This window comes from Salvelinus namaycush, chromosome 17, assembly GCF_016432855.1.
Source record: "Salvelinus namaycush isolate Seneca chromosome 17, SaNama_1.0, whole genome shotgun sequence".
Taxonomy (NCBI): Eukaryota; Metazoa; Chordata; class Actinopteri; order Salmoniformes; family Salmonidae; genus Salvelinus; species Salvelinus namaycush.
The window spans coordinates 20559179-20573777 of record NC_052323.1 but is presented as its reverse complement, the minus strand read 5'-3'; the positions used below and the strand labels follow the sequence as shown (position 1 = coordinate 20573777).

Genomic DNA, 14599 nt, shown 5'->3' with positions numbered 1-14599 from the left:
ACATACAAACAAAACATTCTCCGACAAGGACATGAGGGGAAACAGAGGGTTAAATACACAACATGTAATTGATGGGATTGGAACCAGGTGTGAAGGAAGACAAGACAAAACCAATGGAAAATGAAAAATGGATCAGTGATGGCAAGAAGGTCGGTGATGTCGACCGCCGAACACCACCCGAACAAGAAGAGTGACCGACTTCAGCGGAAGTCGTGACAATGTTAAATTTTTACTTTTGATGGCATAGAAGGCCCTTTTTGCCTTGTCTCTCAGATCGTTCACAGCTTTGTGGAAGTTACCTGTGACGCTGATGTTTAGGCCGAGGTATGTAAAGTTGTTTGTGTGCTTTAGGGCAACGGTGTCTAGATGGAATTTGTATTTGTGGTCCTGGAAACTGAACCTTTTTTGGAACACCATTATTTTAGTCTTACTGAGATTTACTGTCAGGGCCCAGGTCTGACAGAATCTGTGCAGAAGATCTAGGTGCTGCTGTAGGCCCTCCTTGGTTGGGGACAGAAACACCAGATCATTAGCAAACAGTAGTCATTTGACTTCAGATTCTAGAAGGGTGAGGCCGGGTGCTGCAGACTGTTGATAGTGTAGTGATGTATAAGAGCTGAATTTGTAGCCTCAGGCTGTTGATAGTGTAGTGATGTATAAGAGCTGAATTTGTAGCCTCAGGCTGTTGATAGTGTAGTGATGTATAAGAGCTGAATTTGTAGCCTCAGGCTGTTGATAGTGTAGTGATGTATAAGAGCTGAATTTGTAGCCTCAGGCTGTTGATAGTGTAGTGATGTATAAGAGCTGAATTTGTAGCCTCAGACTGTTGATAGTGTAGTGATGTATAAGAGCTGAATTTGTAGCCTCAGGCTGTTGATAGTGTAGTGATGTATAAGAGCTGAATTTGTAGCCTCAGGCTGTTGATAGTGTAGTGATGTATAAGAGCTGAATTTGTAGCCTCAGACTGTTGATAGTGTAGTGATGTATAAGAGCTGAATTTGTAGCCTCAGGCTGTTGATAGTGTAGTGATGTATAAGAGCTGAATTTGTAGCCTCAGGCTGTTGATAGTGTAGTGATGTATAAGAGCTGAATTTGTAGCCTCAGGCTGTTGATAGTGTAGTGATGTATAAGAGCTGAATTTGTAGCCTCAGACTGTTGATAGTGTAGTGATGTATAAGAGCTGAATTTGTAGCCTCAGGCTGTTGATAGTGTAGTGATGTATAAGAGCTGAATTTGTAGCCTCAGACTGTTGATAGTGTAGTGATGTATAAGAGCTGAATTTGTAGCCTCAGGCTGTTGATAGTGTAGTGATGTATAAGAGCTGAATTTGTAGCCTCAGGCTGTTGATAGTGTAGTGATGTATAAGAGCTGAATTTGTAGCCTCAGGCTGTTGATAGTGTAGTGATGTATAAGAGCTGAATTTGTAGCCTCAGACTGTTGATAGTGTAGTGATGTATAAGAGCTGAATTTGTAGCCTCAGGCTGTTGATAGTGTAGTGATGTATAAGAGCTGAATTTGTAGCCTCAGACTGTTGATAGTGTAGTGATGTATAAGAGCTGAATTTGTAGCCTCAGGCTGTTGATAGTGTAGTGATGTATAAGAGCTGAATTTGTAGCCTCAGGCTGTTGATAGTGTAGTGATGTATAAGAGCTGAATTTGTAGCCTCAGGCTGTTGATAGTGTAGTGATGTATAAGAGCTGAATTTGTAGCCTCAGGCTGTTGATAGTGTAGTGATGTATAAGAGCTGAATTTGTAGCCTCAGGCTGTTGATAGTGTAGTGATGTATAAGAGCTGAATTTGTAGCCTCAGGCTGTTGATAGTGTAGTGATGTATAAGAGCTGAATTTGTAGCCTCAGACTGTTGATAGTGTAGTGATGTATAAGAGCTGAATTTGTAGCCTCAGGCTGTTGATAGTGTAGTGATGTATAAGAGCTGAATTTGTAGCCTCAGGCTGTTGATAGTGTAGTGATGTATAAGAGCTGAATTTGTAGCCTCAGACTGTTGATAGTGTAGTGATGTATAAGAGCTGAATTTGTAGCCTCAGACTGTTGATAGTGTAGTGATGTATAAGAGCTGAATTTGTAGCCTCAGGCTGTTGATAGTGTAGTGATGTATAAGAGCTGAATTTGTAGCCTCAGACTGTTGATAGTGTAGTGATGTATAAGAGCTGAATTTGTAGCCTCAGACTGTTGATAGTGTAGTGATGTATAAGAGCTGAATTTGTAGCCTCAGACTGTTGATAGTGTAGTGATGTATAAGAGCTGAATTTGTAGCCTCAGGCTGTTGATAGTGTAGTGATGTATAAGAGCTGAATTTGTAGCCTCAGGCTGTTGATAGTGTAGTGATGTATAAGAGCTGAATTTGTAGCCTCAGGCTGTTGATAGTGTAGTGATGTATAAGAGCTGAATTTGTAGCCTCAGGCTGTTGATAGTGTAGTGATGTATAAGAGCTGAATTTGTAGCCTCAGACTGTTGATAGTGTAGTGATGTATAAGAGCTGAATTTGTAGCCTCAGACTGTTGATAGTGTAGTGATGTATAAGAGCTGAATTTGTAGCCTCAGGCTGTTGATAGTGTAGTGATGTATAAGAGCTGAATTTGTAGCCTCAGGCTGTTGATAGTGTAGTGATGTATAAGAGCTGAATTTGTAGCCTCAGGCTGTTGATAGTGTAGTGATGTATAAGAGCTGAATTTGTAGCCTCAGGCTGTTGATAGTGTAGTGATGTATAAGAGCTGAATTTGTAGCCTCAGGCTGTTGATAGTGTAGTGATGTATAAGAGCTGAATTTGTAGCCTCAGGCTGTTGATAGTGTAGTGATGTATAAGAGCTGAATTTGTAGCCTCAGACTGTTGATAGTGTAGTGATGTATAAGAGCTGAATTTGTAGCCTCAGGCTGTTGATAGTGTAGTGATGTATAAGAGCTGAATTTGTAGCCTCAGGCTGTTGATAGTGTAGTGATGTATAAGAGCTGAATTTGTAGCCTCAGGCTGTTGATAGTGTAGTGATGTATAAGAGCTGAATTTGTAGCCTCAGGCTGTTGATAGTGTAGTGATGTATAAGAGCTGAATTTGTAGCCTCAGACTGTTGATAGTGTAGTGATGTATAAGAGCTGAATTTGTAGCCTCAGGCTGTTGATAGTGTAGTGATGTATAAGAGCTGAATTTGTAGCCTCAGACTGTTGATAGTGTAGTGATGTATAAGAGCTGAATTTGTAGCCTCAGACTGTTGATAGTGTAGTGATGTATAAGAGCTGAATTTGTAGCCTCAGGCTGTTGATAGTGTAGTGATGTATAAGAGCTGAATTTGTAGCCTCAGACTGTTGATAGTGTAGTGATGTATAAGAGCTGAATTTGTAGCCTCAGGCTGTTGATAGTGTAGTGATGTATAAGAGCTGAATTTGTAGCCTCAGGCTGTTGATAGTGTAGTGATGTATAAGAGCTGAATTTGTAGCCTCAGGCTGTTGATAGTGTAGTGATGTATAAGAGCTGAATTTGTAGCCTCAGGCTGTTGATAGTGTAGTGATGTATAAGAGCTGAATTTGTAGCCTCAGGGACACATCATTTGTTTGCTTCCCAAATAGCATCCTATTCCTTATGTAGTGTACTACTCTTGACCAGGGCCTATGGGGGCTATTTGGGACATACATAGGGGCCATTTGTCCTCCCCAGAAAGTGTAGGGGTAGAGCTGGGCGATTATGGACAGAAATCCATATTGTGATACATTTCCTGAATTGATGCGATAATGATAAATAGAACAATACATTTATAACATTAATGTGCACCACAGTTTATAACATTAATGTGCACCACAGTTTATAACATTAATGTGCACCACAGTTTATAACATTAATGTGCACCACAGTTTATAACATTAATGTGCACCACAGTTTAACAATATTGTGCACCACAGTTTATAACATTAATGTGCACCACAGTTTAACAATATTGTGCACAGTTTATAACATTAATGTGCACCACAGTTTAACAATATTGTGCACAGTTTATAACATTAATGTGCATCACAGTTTAGAACATTAATGTGCACCACAGTTTAGAACATTAATGTGCACCACAGTTTAACATTAATGTGCATCACAGTTTATAACATTAATGTGCACCACAGTTTAACAATATTGTGCACAGTTTATAACATTAATGTACACCACAGTTTATAACATTAATGTGCACCACAGTTTATAACATTAATGTGCACCACAGTTTAACAATATTGTGCACAGTTTATAACATTAATGTGCACCACAGTTTAACAATATTGTGCACAGTTTATAACATTAATGTGCATCACAGTTTAGAACATTAATGTGCACCACAGTTTATAACATTAATGTGCACCACAGTTTAGAACATTACTGTGCACCACAGTTTATAACATTAATGTTCACCACAGTTTATAACATTAATGTTCACCACAGTTTATAACATTAATGTGCACCACAGTTTATAACATTAATGAGCACCACAGTTTATAACATTAACGTGCACCACAGTTTATAACATTAATGTTCACCACAGTTTATAACATTAATGTGCACCACAGTTTTTAACATTAATGTGCACCACAGTTTAACATTAATGTGCATCACAGTTTATAACATTAATGTGCACCACCTTTTAGAACATTAATGTGCACCACAGTTTAGAACATTAATGTGCACCACAGTTTAAAACATTAATGTGCACCACAGTTTATAACATTAATGAGCACCACAGTTTATAACATTAACGTGCACCACAGTTTATAACATTAATGTGCACCACAGTTTTTAACATTAATGTGCACCACAGTTTAACATTAATGTGCATCACAGTTTATAACATTAATGTGCACCACCTTTTAGAACATTAATGTGCACCACAGTTTAGAACATTAATGTGCACCACAGTTTGTAACATTAATGTGTACCACAGTTTAGAACATTAATGTGCACCACAGTTTATAACATTAATGTGCACCACAGTTTAAAACATTAATGTGCACCACAGTTTATAACATTAATATGCACCACAGTTTATAACATTAATGTGCACCACAGTTTTTATCATTAATGTGCACCACAGTTTAACATTAATGTGCACCACAGTTTATAACATTAATGTGCACCACAGTTTTTAACATTAATGTGCACCACAGTTTATAACATTAATGTGCACCACCGTTTTTAACATTAATGTGCACCACAGTTTAACATTAATGTGCACCACAGTTTAAAACATTAATATGCACCACAGTTTATAACATTAATATGCACCACAGTTTATAACATTAATGTGCACCACAGTTTATAACATTAATGTGCACCACAGTTTAAAACATTAATATGCACCACAGTTTATAACATTAATATGCACCACAGTTTAAAACATTAATATGCACCACAGTTTATAACATTAATATGCACCACCGTTTAGAACATTACTGTGCACCACAGTTTAGAACATTATTAATGTGCACCACAGTTTAGAACATTAATGTGTACCACAGTTTATAACATTAATGTACACCACAGTTTATAACATTAATGTGCACCACAGTTTAGAACATTAATGTGCACCACAGTTTATAACATTAATGTGCATCACAGTTTATAACATAAATGTGCACCACAGTTTAACAATATTGTGCACAGTTTATAACATTAATGTACACCACAGTTTATAACATTAATGTGCACCACAGTTTAGAACATTAATGTGCACCACAGTTTATAACATTAATGTGCACCACAGTTTATAACATTAATGTACACCACAGTTTATAACATTAATGTGCACCACAGTTTAGAACATTAATGTGCACCACAGTTTAGAACATTAATGTGCACCACAGTTTAACATTAATGTACACCACAGTTTAGAACATTAATGTGCACCACAGTTTAGAACATTAATGTGCACCACAGTTTAGAACATTAATGTGCACCACCTTTTAGAACATTAATGTGCACCACAGTTTATAACATTAATGTGCACCACAGTTTTTAACATTAATGTGCACCACAGTTTTTAACATTAATGTGCACCACAGTTTAACATTAATGTGCACCACAGTTTAGAACATTAATGTGCACCACAGTTTAGCATTAATGTGCACCACAGTTTAACATTAATGTGCACCACAGTTTAGAACATTAATGTGCACCACAGTTTAGAACATTAAACTGCTACTACTCATTTGATGGTTGTAGCCATCAATTGTCCCATTTATAATCACCCATTTTAGCAAACATTTTTAATTTAAACTTTTCTCTGGTGTAGACTACTTATTGTAATGAACGATATCAGCAAAATGCCTGCGATAAGTGATCGTATCGTTGATCGTTTTCAGTTTATCGTCCCAGCTCTAGTACGGGCATCTGATCCTAAAAATGTGATACTGGCTAGGGACACTGTGATCTGTGACATGTAAAAAAAGATGTGGGAGAGCCCTGTGAGTGATTCCAGTGAGCAGGCAGTGTGACGGCACCCCCCTGTGTTCTCCAGGTGAAGTGTAATGAGCAGCCCAACAGAGTGGAGATCTATGAGAAGACTGTGGAGGTGCTGGAACCAGAGGTCACCAAGCTCATGAAGTTCATGTACTTTCAGGTGAGAGACCATTGATTGATGGATGAATGAATGAATCAATCAATCAAATGAATGAACAACGTAATGAATGTATCGTATTTGAATTGGAATTCTGTCAGTCAATCATATCCTTGTCCCTTGAATTAAATAATGAATGAACAAATGAGTCCTATATATATCTGAAAAACCTCTCTTCTCTCTGTCGTCTCCTTTTCCCCTGTCCTCCCCTGCAGCGTAAGGCCATCGAGCGTTTCTGTGGGGAGGTGAAGCGTCTGTGCCACGCTGAGCGGAGGAAAGACTTTGTCTCTGAAGCCTACCTTCTCACCCTGGGCAAGTTCATCAACATGTTCGCTGTGCTCGACGAACTCAAGAACATGAAGTGCAGCGTCAAGAACGACCACTCTGCCTATAAAAGGTACGGAGGGAAGACAGACACAATGTGGGGATGCATCTCAATAGCCTGCAGTGGCTTCCTCTCCCTATCACCTTTCCTTCACCTGTACTGATCCTGAAAACACAGGAATTTGCTTTCACCTGTCTAGTTCCTTCACATCAGCTTAAATAAAGCAAAAGGGACAGAATGAAGGGCCAATTTACCCCACTATTGAGATGTACCCAATTGACTCAGGTTAACAGAATCTGTGAGGTGTGGCTACAGAATTAGATATGTGGTAATATTTGTGTCTGCAGGGCGGCTCAGTTCCTGAGGAAGATGGCCGACCCTCAGTCCATCCAGGAGTCACAGAACCTCTCTATGTTCCTAGCCAATCACAACAGGATTACGCAGGTGTGTGTGTGTGTGTGTGTGTGTGTGTGTGTGTGTGTGTGTGTGTGTGTGTGTGTGTGTGTGTGTGTGTGTGTGTGTGTGTGTGCGTGTTGTGCAGCAGCAGTAATAGTGTGTATATTTCTCTGTAGTGTCTGCAGCAGCAGTAATAGTGTGTATATATCTCTGTAGTGTCTGCAGCAGCAGTAATAGTGTGTATATTTCTCTCTGTAGTGTCTGCAGCAGCAGTAATAGTGTGTATATTTCTCTGTAGTGTCTGCAGCAGCAGTAATAGTGTGTATATTTCTCTCTGTAGTGTCTGCAGCAGCAGTAATAGTGTGTATATTTCTCTGTAGTGTCTGCAGCAGCAGTAATAGTGTGTATATTTCTCTCTGTAGTGTCTGCAGCAGCAGTAATAGTGTGTATATTTCTCTGTAGTGTCTGTAGCAGCAGTAATAGTGTGTATATTTCTCTGTAGTGTCTGCAGCAGCAGTAATAGTGTGTATATTTCTCTGTAGTGTCTGCAGCAGCAGTAATAGTGTGTATATTTCTCTGTAGTGTCTGTAGCAGCAGTAATAGTGTGTATATTTCTCTCTGTAGTGTCTGTAGCAGCAGTAATAGTGTGTATATTTCTCTGTAGTGTCTGCAGCAGCAGTAATAGTGTGTATATTTCTCTCTGTAGTGTCTGCAGCAGCAGTAATAGTGTGTATATTTCTCTGTAGTGTCTGCAGCAGCAGTAATAGTGTGTATATTTCTCTCTGTAGTGTCTGCAGCAGCAGTAATAGTGTGTATATTTCTCTCTGTAGTGTCTGCAGCAGCAGTAATAGTGTGTATATTTCTCTGTAGTGTCTGCAGCAGCAGTAATAGTGTGTATATTTTTCTCTGTAGTGTCTGCAGCAGCAGTAATAGTGTGTATATATCTCTGTAGTGTCTGCAGCAGCAGTAATAGTGTGTATTTCTCTCTGTAGTGTCTGCAGCAGCAGTAATAGTGTGTATATTTCTCTGTAGTGTCTGTAGCAGCAGTACTAGTGTGTATATTTCTCTGTAGTGTCTGTAGCAGCAGTAATAGTGTGTATATTTCTCTGTAGTGTCTGTAGCAGCAGTAATAGTGTGTATATTTCTCTGTAGTGTCTGTAGCAGCAGTAATAGTGTGTATATTTCTCTGTAGTGTCTGCAGCAGCAGTACTAGTGTGTATATTTCTCTCTGTAGTGTCTGCAGCAGCAGTAATAGTGTGTATATTTCTCTCTGTAGTGTCTGCAGCTGCAGTAATAGTGTGTATATTTCTCTGTAGTGTCTGCAGCAGCAGTAATAGTGTGTATATTTCTCTGTAGTGTCTGAAGCAGCAGTAATAGTGTGTATATTTCTCTGTAGTGTCTGTAGCAGCAGTAATAGTGTGTATTTCTCTCTGTAGTGTCTGCAGCAGCAGTAATAGTGTGTATATTTCTCTGTAGTGTCTGTAGCAGCAGTACTAGTGTGTATATTTCTCTGTAGTGTCTGTAGCAGCAGTAATATTGTGTATATTTCTCTGTAGTGTCTGTAGCAGCAGTAATAGTGTGTATATTTCTCTGTAGTGTCTGTAGCAGCAGTAATAGTGTGTATATTTCTCTGTAGTGTCTGCAGCAGCAGTACTAGTGTGTATATTTCTCTCTGTAGTGTCTGCAGCAGCAGTAATAGTGTGTATATTTCTCTGTAGTGTCTGCAGCAGCAGTAATAGTGTGTATATTTCTCTGTAGTGTCTGCAGCAGCAGTAATAGTGTGTATATTTCTCTGTAGTGTCTGCAGCAGCAGTAATAGTGTGTATATTTCTCTGTAGTGTCTGCAGCAGCAGTAATAGTGTGTATATTTCTCTCTGTAGTGTCTGTAGCAGCAGTAATAGTGTGTATATTTCTCTCTGTAGTGTCTGCAGCAGCAGTAATAGTGTGTATATTTCTCTGTAGTGTCTGCAGCAGCAGTAATAGTGTGTATATTTCTCTCTGTAGTGTCTGTAGCAGCAGTAATAGTGTGTATATTTCTCTGTAGTGTCTGCAGCAGCAGTAATAGTGTGTATATTTCTCTGTAGTGTCTGTAGCAGCAGTAATAGTGTGTATATTTCTCTGTAGTGTCTGCAGCAGCAGTAATAGTGTGTATATTTCTCTGTAGTGTCTGCAGCAGCAGTAATAGTGTGTATATTTCTCTCTGTAGTGTCTGCAGCAGCAGTAATAGTGTGTATATTTCTCTGTAGTGTCTGTAGCAGCAGTAATAGTGTGTATATTTCTCTGTAGTGTCTGCAGCAGCAGTAATAGTGTGTATATTTCTCTGTAGTGTCTGCAGCAGCAGTAATAGTGTGTATATTTCTCTCTGTAGTGTCTGCAGCAGCAGTAATAGTGTGTATATTTCTCTCTGTAGTGTCTGCAGCAGCAGTAATAGTGTGTATATTTCTCTGTAGTGTCTGTAGCAGCAGTAATAGTGTGTATATTTCTCTGTAGTGTCTGCAGCAGCAGTAATAGTGTGTATATTTCTCTGTAGTGTCTGCAGCAGCAGTAATAGTGTGTATATTTCTCTCTGTAGTGTCTGCAGCAGCAGTAATAGTGTGTATATTTCTCTGTAGTGTCTGTAGCAGCAGTAATAGTGTGTATATTTCTCTGTAGTGTCTGCAGCAGCAGTAATAGTGTGTATATTTCTCTGTAGTGTCTGCAGCAGCAGTAATAGTGTGTATATTTATCTCTGTAGTGTCTGCAGCAGCAGTAATAGTGTGTATATTTCTCTGTAGTGTCTGTAGCAGCAGTAATAGTGTGTATATTTCTCTGTAGTGTCTGCAGCAGCAGTAATAGTGTGTATATTTCTCTGTAGTGTCTGTAGCAGCAGTAATAGTGTGTATATTTCTCTGTAGTGTCTGCAGCAGCAGTAATAGTGTGTATATTTCTCTGTAGTGTCTGCAGCAGCAGTAATAGTGTGTATATTTATCTCTGTAGTGTCTGCAGCAGCAGCTGGAGGTGATTCCTGGCTATGAGGAGTTGTTAGCAGACATTGTCAACATCAGTGTTGATTACTATGAGAACAAGATGTACTTGACGCCCAGCGAGAAACACATGCTGCTCAAGGTAAGAGCCTCATCTAGCTCTCTGTCTTACCTGCCTTTCTCTAGGTACCTGTCTCTGTCTGGATCTTAACTACCTGCCTTTCTCTAGGTACCTATCTCTGTCTGGATCTTAACTACCTGCCTTTCTCTAGGTACCGGTCTCTGTCTGGATCTTAACTACCTGCCTTTCTCTAGATACCTGTCTCTGTCTGGATCTTAACTACCTGCCTTTCTCTAGATACCTGTCTCTGTCTGGATCTTAACTACCTGCCTTTCTCTAGATACCTGTCTCTGTCTGGATCTTAACTACCTGCCTTTCTCTAGATACCTGTCTCTGTCTGGATCTTAACTACCTGCCTTTCTCTGATACCTGTCTCTGTCTGGATCTTAACTACCTGCCTTTCTCTAGATACCTGTCTGTCTGGATCTTAACTACCTGCCTTTCTCTGATACCTGTCTCTGTCTGGATCTTAACTACCTGCCTTTCTCTAGATACCGGTCTCTGTCTGGATCTTAACTACCTGCCTTTCTCTAGATACCTGTCTCTGTCTGGATCTTAACTACCTGCCTTTCTCTAGATACCTGTCTCTGTCTGGATCTTAACTACCTGCCTTTCTCTGATACCTGTCTCTGTCTGGATCTTAACTACCTGCCTTTCTCTAGATACCTGTCTCTGTCTGGATCTTAACTACCTGCCTTTCTCTAGATACCTGTCTCTGTCTGGATCTTAACTACCTGCCTTTCTCTAGATACCTGTCTCTGTCTGGATCTTAACTACCTGCCTTTCTCTAGATACCTGTTTCTGTCTGGATCTTAACTACCTGCCTTTCTATAGATACCTGTCTCTGTCTGGATCTTAACTACCTGCCTTTCTCTAGATACCTGTCTCTGTCTGGATCTTAACTACCTGCCTTTCTCTAGGTACCTGTCTCTGTCTGGATCTTAACTACCTGCCTTTCTCTAGATACCTGTCTCTGTCTGGATCTTAACTACCTGCCTTTCTCTAGATACCTGTCTCTGTCTGGATCTTAACTACCTGCCTTTCTCTAGATACCTGTCTCTGTCTGGATCTTAACTACCTGCCTTTCTCTAGATACCTGTCTCTGTCTGGATCTTAACTACCTGCCTTTCTCTAGATACCTGTCTCTGTCTGGATCTTAACTACCTGCCTTTCTCTAGATACCTGTCTGTCTGGATCTTAACTACCTGCCTTTCTCTAGATACCTGTTTCTGTCTGGATCTTAACTACCTGCCTTTCTCTAGATACCTGTCTGTCTGGATCTTAACTACCTGCCTTTCTCTAGATACCTGTCTGTCTGGATCTTAACTACCTGCCTTTCTCTAGATACCTGTCTCTGTCTGGATCTTAACTACCTGCCTTTCTCTAGATACCTGTCTGTCTGGATCTTAACTACCTGCCTTTCTCTAGATACCTGTCTGTCTGGATCTTAACTACCTGCCTTTCTCTAGATACCTGTTTCTGTCTGGATCTTAACTACCTGCCTTTCTCTAGATACCTGTCTCTGTCTGGATCTTAACTACCTGCCTTTCTCTAGATACCTGTCTCTGTCTGGATCTTAACTACCTGCCTTTCTATAGATACCTGTCTCTGTCTGGATCTTAACTACCTGCCTTTCTCTAGATACCTGTCTCTGTCTGGATCTTAACTACCTGCCTTTCTCTAGATACCTGTCTGTCTGGATCTTAACTACCTGCCTTTCTCTAGATACCTGTTTCTGTCTGGATCTTAACTACCTGCCTTTCTCTAGATACCTGTCTCTGTCTGGATCTTAACTACCTGCCTTTCTCTAGATACCTGTCTGTCTGGATCTTAACTACCTGCCTTTCTCTAGATACCTGTCTCTGTCTGGATCTTAACTACCTGCCTTTCTCTAGATACCTGTCTCTGTCTGGATCTTAACTACCTGCCTTTCTCTAGATACCTGTCTGTCTGGATCTTAACTACCTGCCTTTCTCTAGATACCTGTCTCTGTCTGGATCTTAACTACCTGCCTTTCTCTAGATACCTGTCTCTGTCTGGATCTTAACTACCTGCCTTTCTATAGATACCTGTCTCTGTCTGGATCTTAACTACCTGCCTTTCTCTAGATACCTGTCTCTGTCTGGATCTTAACTACCTGCCTTTCTATAGATACCTGTCTCTGTCTGGATCTTAACTACCTGCCTTTCTCTAGGTACTTGTCTCTGTCTGGATTTTTAAATGCTAATAGCCTTCTTACTCCTGCTAACCAGTCCTCAACTGTACCTTCCAGTGGTGTTCAGAATATCTAGAGACATTTCTGAATGTCCATCAAATATTATTGATCTGGGTTTGTGTAATATCCCACTCTGTGTGTGTGTGTCAGGTGATGGGTTTTGGTCTCTATCTGATGGACGGTAACGTCAGTAACATCTACAAACTAGACGCCAAGAAGAGGATCAACCTGGGAAAGATCGACAAGTTCTTCAAGGTTGGTGTGTGTGTGTGTGTGTGTGTGTGTGTGTGTGTGTGTGTGTGTGTGTGTGTGTGTGTGTGTGTGTGTGTGTGTGTGTGTGTGTGTGTGTGTGTGTGTGTGTGTGTGTGTGTGTGCTCCACACCAAAGCAGCCATCTAACTTTTCCTTGTGGCCATGTCAGTACTTTAACACCAATATGTTGTTATTGGATCACACATCCTGACTGAAGCCCTCTCTCTGTGTGTCTGTGTCTCTTGTTTGATGCCTCAGCTGCAGGTGGTGCCTCTGTTTGGAGACATGCAGATAGAACTATCACGTTACATAGAGACCAGCGCCCACTACGAGGAGAACAAGTCCAAGTAAGAACATCATCCATCTTTAAACTCACAAACTCTGAAAACTCATAAACTCAGACCTCTAACAAGTCCTCAACGCCAGCCTCTACCTCACGGCTGTCAAACTCAACCCCAGCCCCTACCCCACAGGTGTCAAACTCAACCCCAGCCCCTACCCCACAGCTGTCAAACTCAACCCCAGCCCCTACCCCACAGGTGTCAAACTCAACCCCAGCCTCTACCCCACAGGTGTCAAACTCAACCCCAGCCCCTTAATTGGTTAGTTAGGAATTCCCCTCACCTGGTTGTCTAGGTCTTAATTGGTTAGTTAGGAACTCCCCTCACCTGGTTGTCTAGGTCTTAATTGGTTAGTTAGGAATTCCCCTCACCTGGTTGTCTAGGTCTTAATTGGTTAGTTAGGAACTTTACACACCTGGTTGTCTAGGTCTTAATTGGTTAGTTAGGAATTCCCCTCACCTGGTTGTCTAGGTCTTAATTGGTTAGTTAGGAATTCCCCTCACCTGGTTGTCTAGGTCTTAATTGGTTAGTTAGGAACTCTCCACACCTGGTTGTCTGGGTCTTAATTGGTTAGTTAGGAACTCTCCACACCTGGTTGTCTAGGTCTTAATTGGTTAGTTAGGAACTTTACACACCTGGTTGTCTAGGTCTTAATTGGTTAGTTAGGAACTCTCCACACCTGGTTGTCTAGGTCTTAATTGGTTAGTTAGGAACTCTCCACACCTGGTTGTCTAGGTCTTAATTGGTTAGTTAGGAATTCCCCTCACCTGGTTGCCTAGGTCTTAATTGGTTAGTTAGGAACTCTCCACACCTGGTTGTCTAGGTCTTAATTGGTTAGTTAGGAACTCTCCACACCTGGTTGTCTAGGTCTTAATTGGTTAGTTAGTAATTCCCCTCACCTGGTTGTCTTGGTCTCAATTGGTTAGTTAGGAATTCCCCTCACCTGGTTGTCTAGGTCTTAATTGGTTAGTTAGGAACTCCCCACACCTGGTTGTCTAGGTCTTAATTGGTTAGTTAGGAACTCTCCACACCTGGTTGTCTAGGTCTTAATTGGTTAGTTAGGAACTCTCCACACCTGGTTGTCTAGGTCTTAATTGGTTAGTTAGGAACTCCCCTCACCTGGTTGTCTAGGTCTTAATTGGTTAGTTAGGAACTCCCCTCACCTGGTTGTCTAGGTCTTAATTGGTTAGTTAGGAACTTTACACACCTGGTGGTCTAGATCTTAATTGGACACATATTGAAAAGAAATAGCAAAAATCTGCATATACTCAGCCCTTTCCTATCCCCTGACTCTCCTATAGGTGGATGTGTACCCAGAGCTTCACCTCCCCCAGTACAACCTGTGTGAACCCTGACCTCTGACCTCTCTCCTACAGGTGGATGTGTACC

The 14599-nt window shown here is 40.7% G+C and overlaps 1 protein-coding gene across 1 annotated transcript in view; it reads left to right on the top strand.

Annotated features, from left to right (window-relative positions):
* LOC120062414 (cytoplasmic FMR1-interacting protein 2-like) overlaps positions 1 to 14599 on the top strand; it is a 64329-nt gene that overhangs the window by 22257 nt on the left and 27473 nt on the right. The window contains exons 5-10 of the mRNA XM_039012379.1: positions 6500 to 6601; positions 6814 to 6995; positions 7271 to 7367; positions 10296 to 10424; positions 12769 to 12873; positions 13128 to 13216. Of these exons, the coding sequence (XP_038868307.1) occupies positions 6500 to 6601; positions 6814 to 6995; positions 7271 to 7367; positions 10296 to 10424; positions 12769 to 12873; positions 13128 to 13216 (704 nt within the window). The remainder of the gene's footprint in view (positions 1 to 6499; positions 6602 to 6813; positions 6996 to 7270; positions 7368 to 10295; positions 10425 to 12768; positions 12874 to 13127; positions 13217 to 14599) is intronic.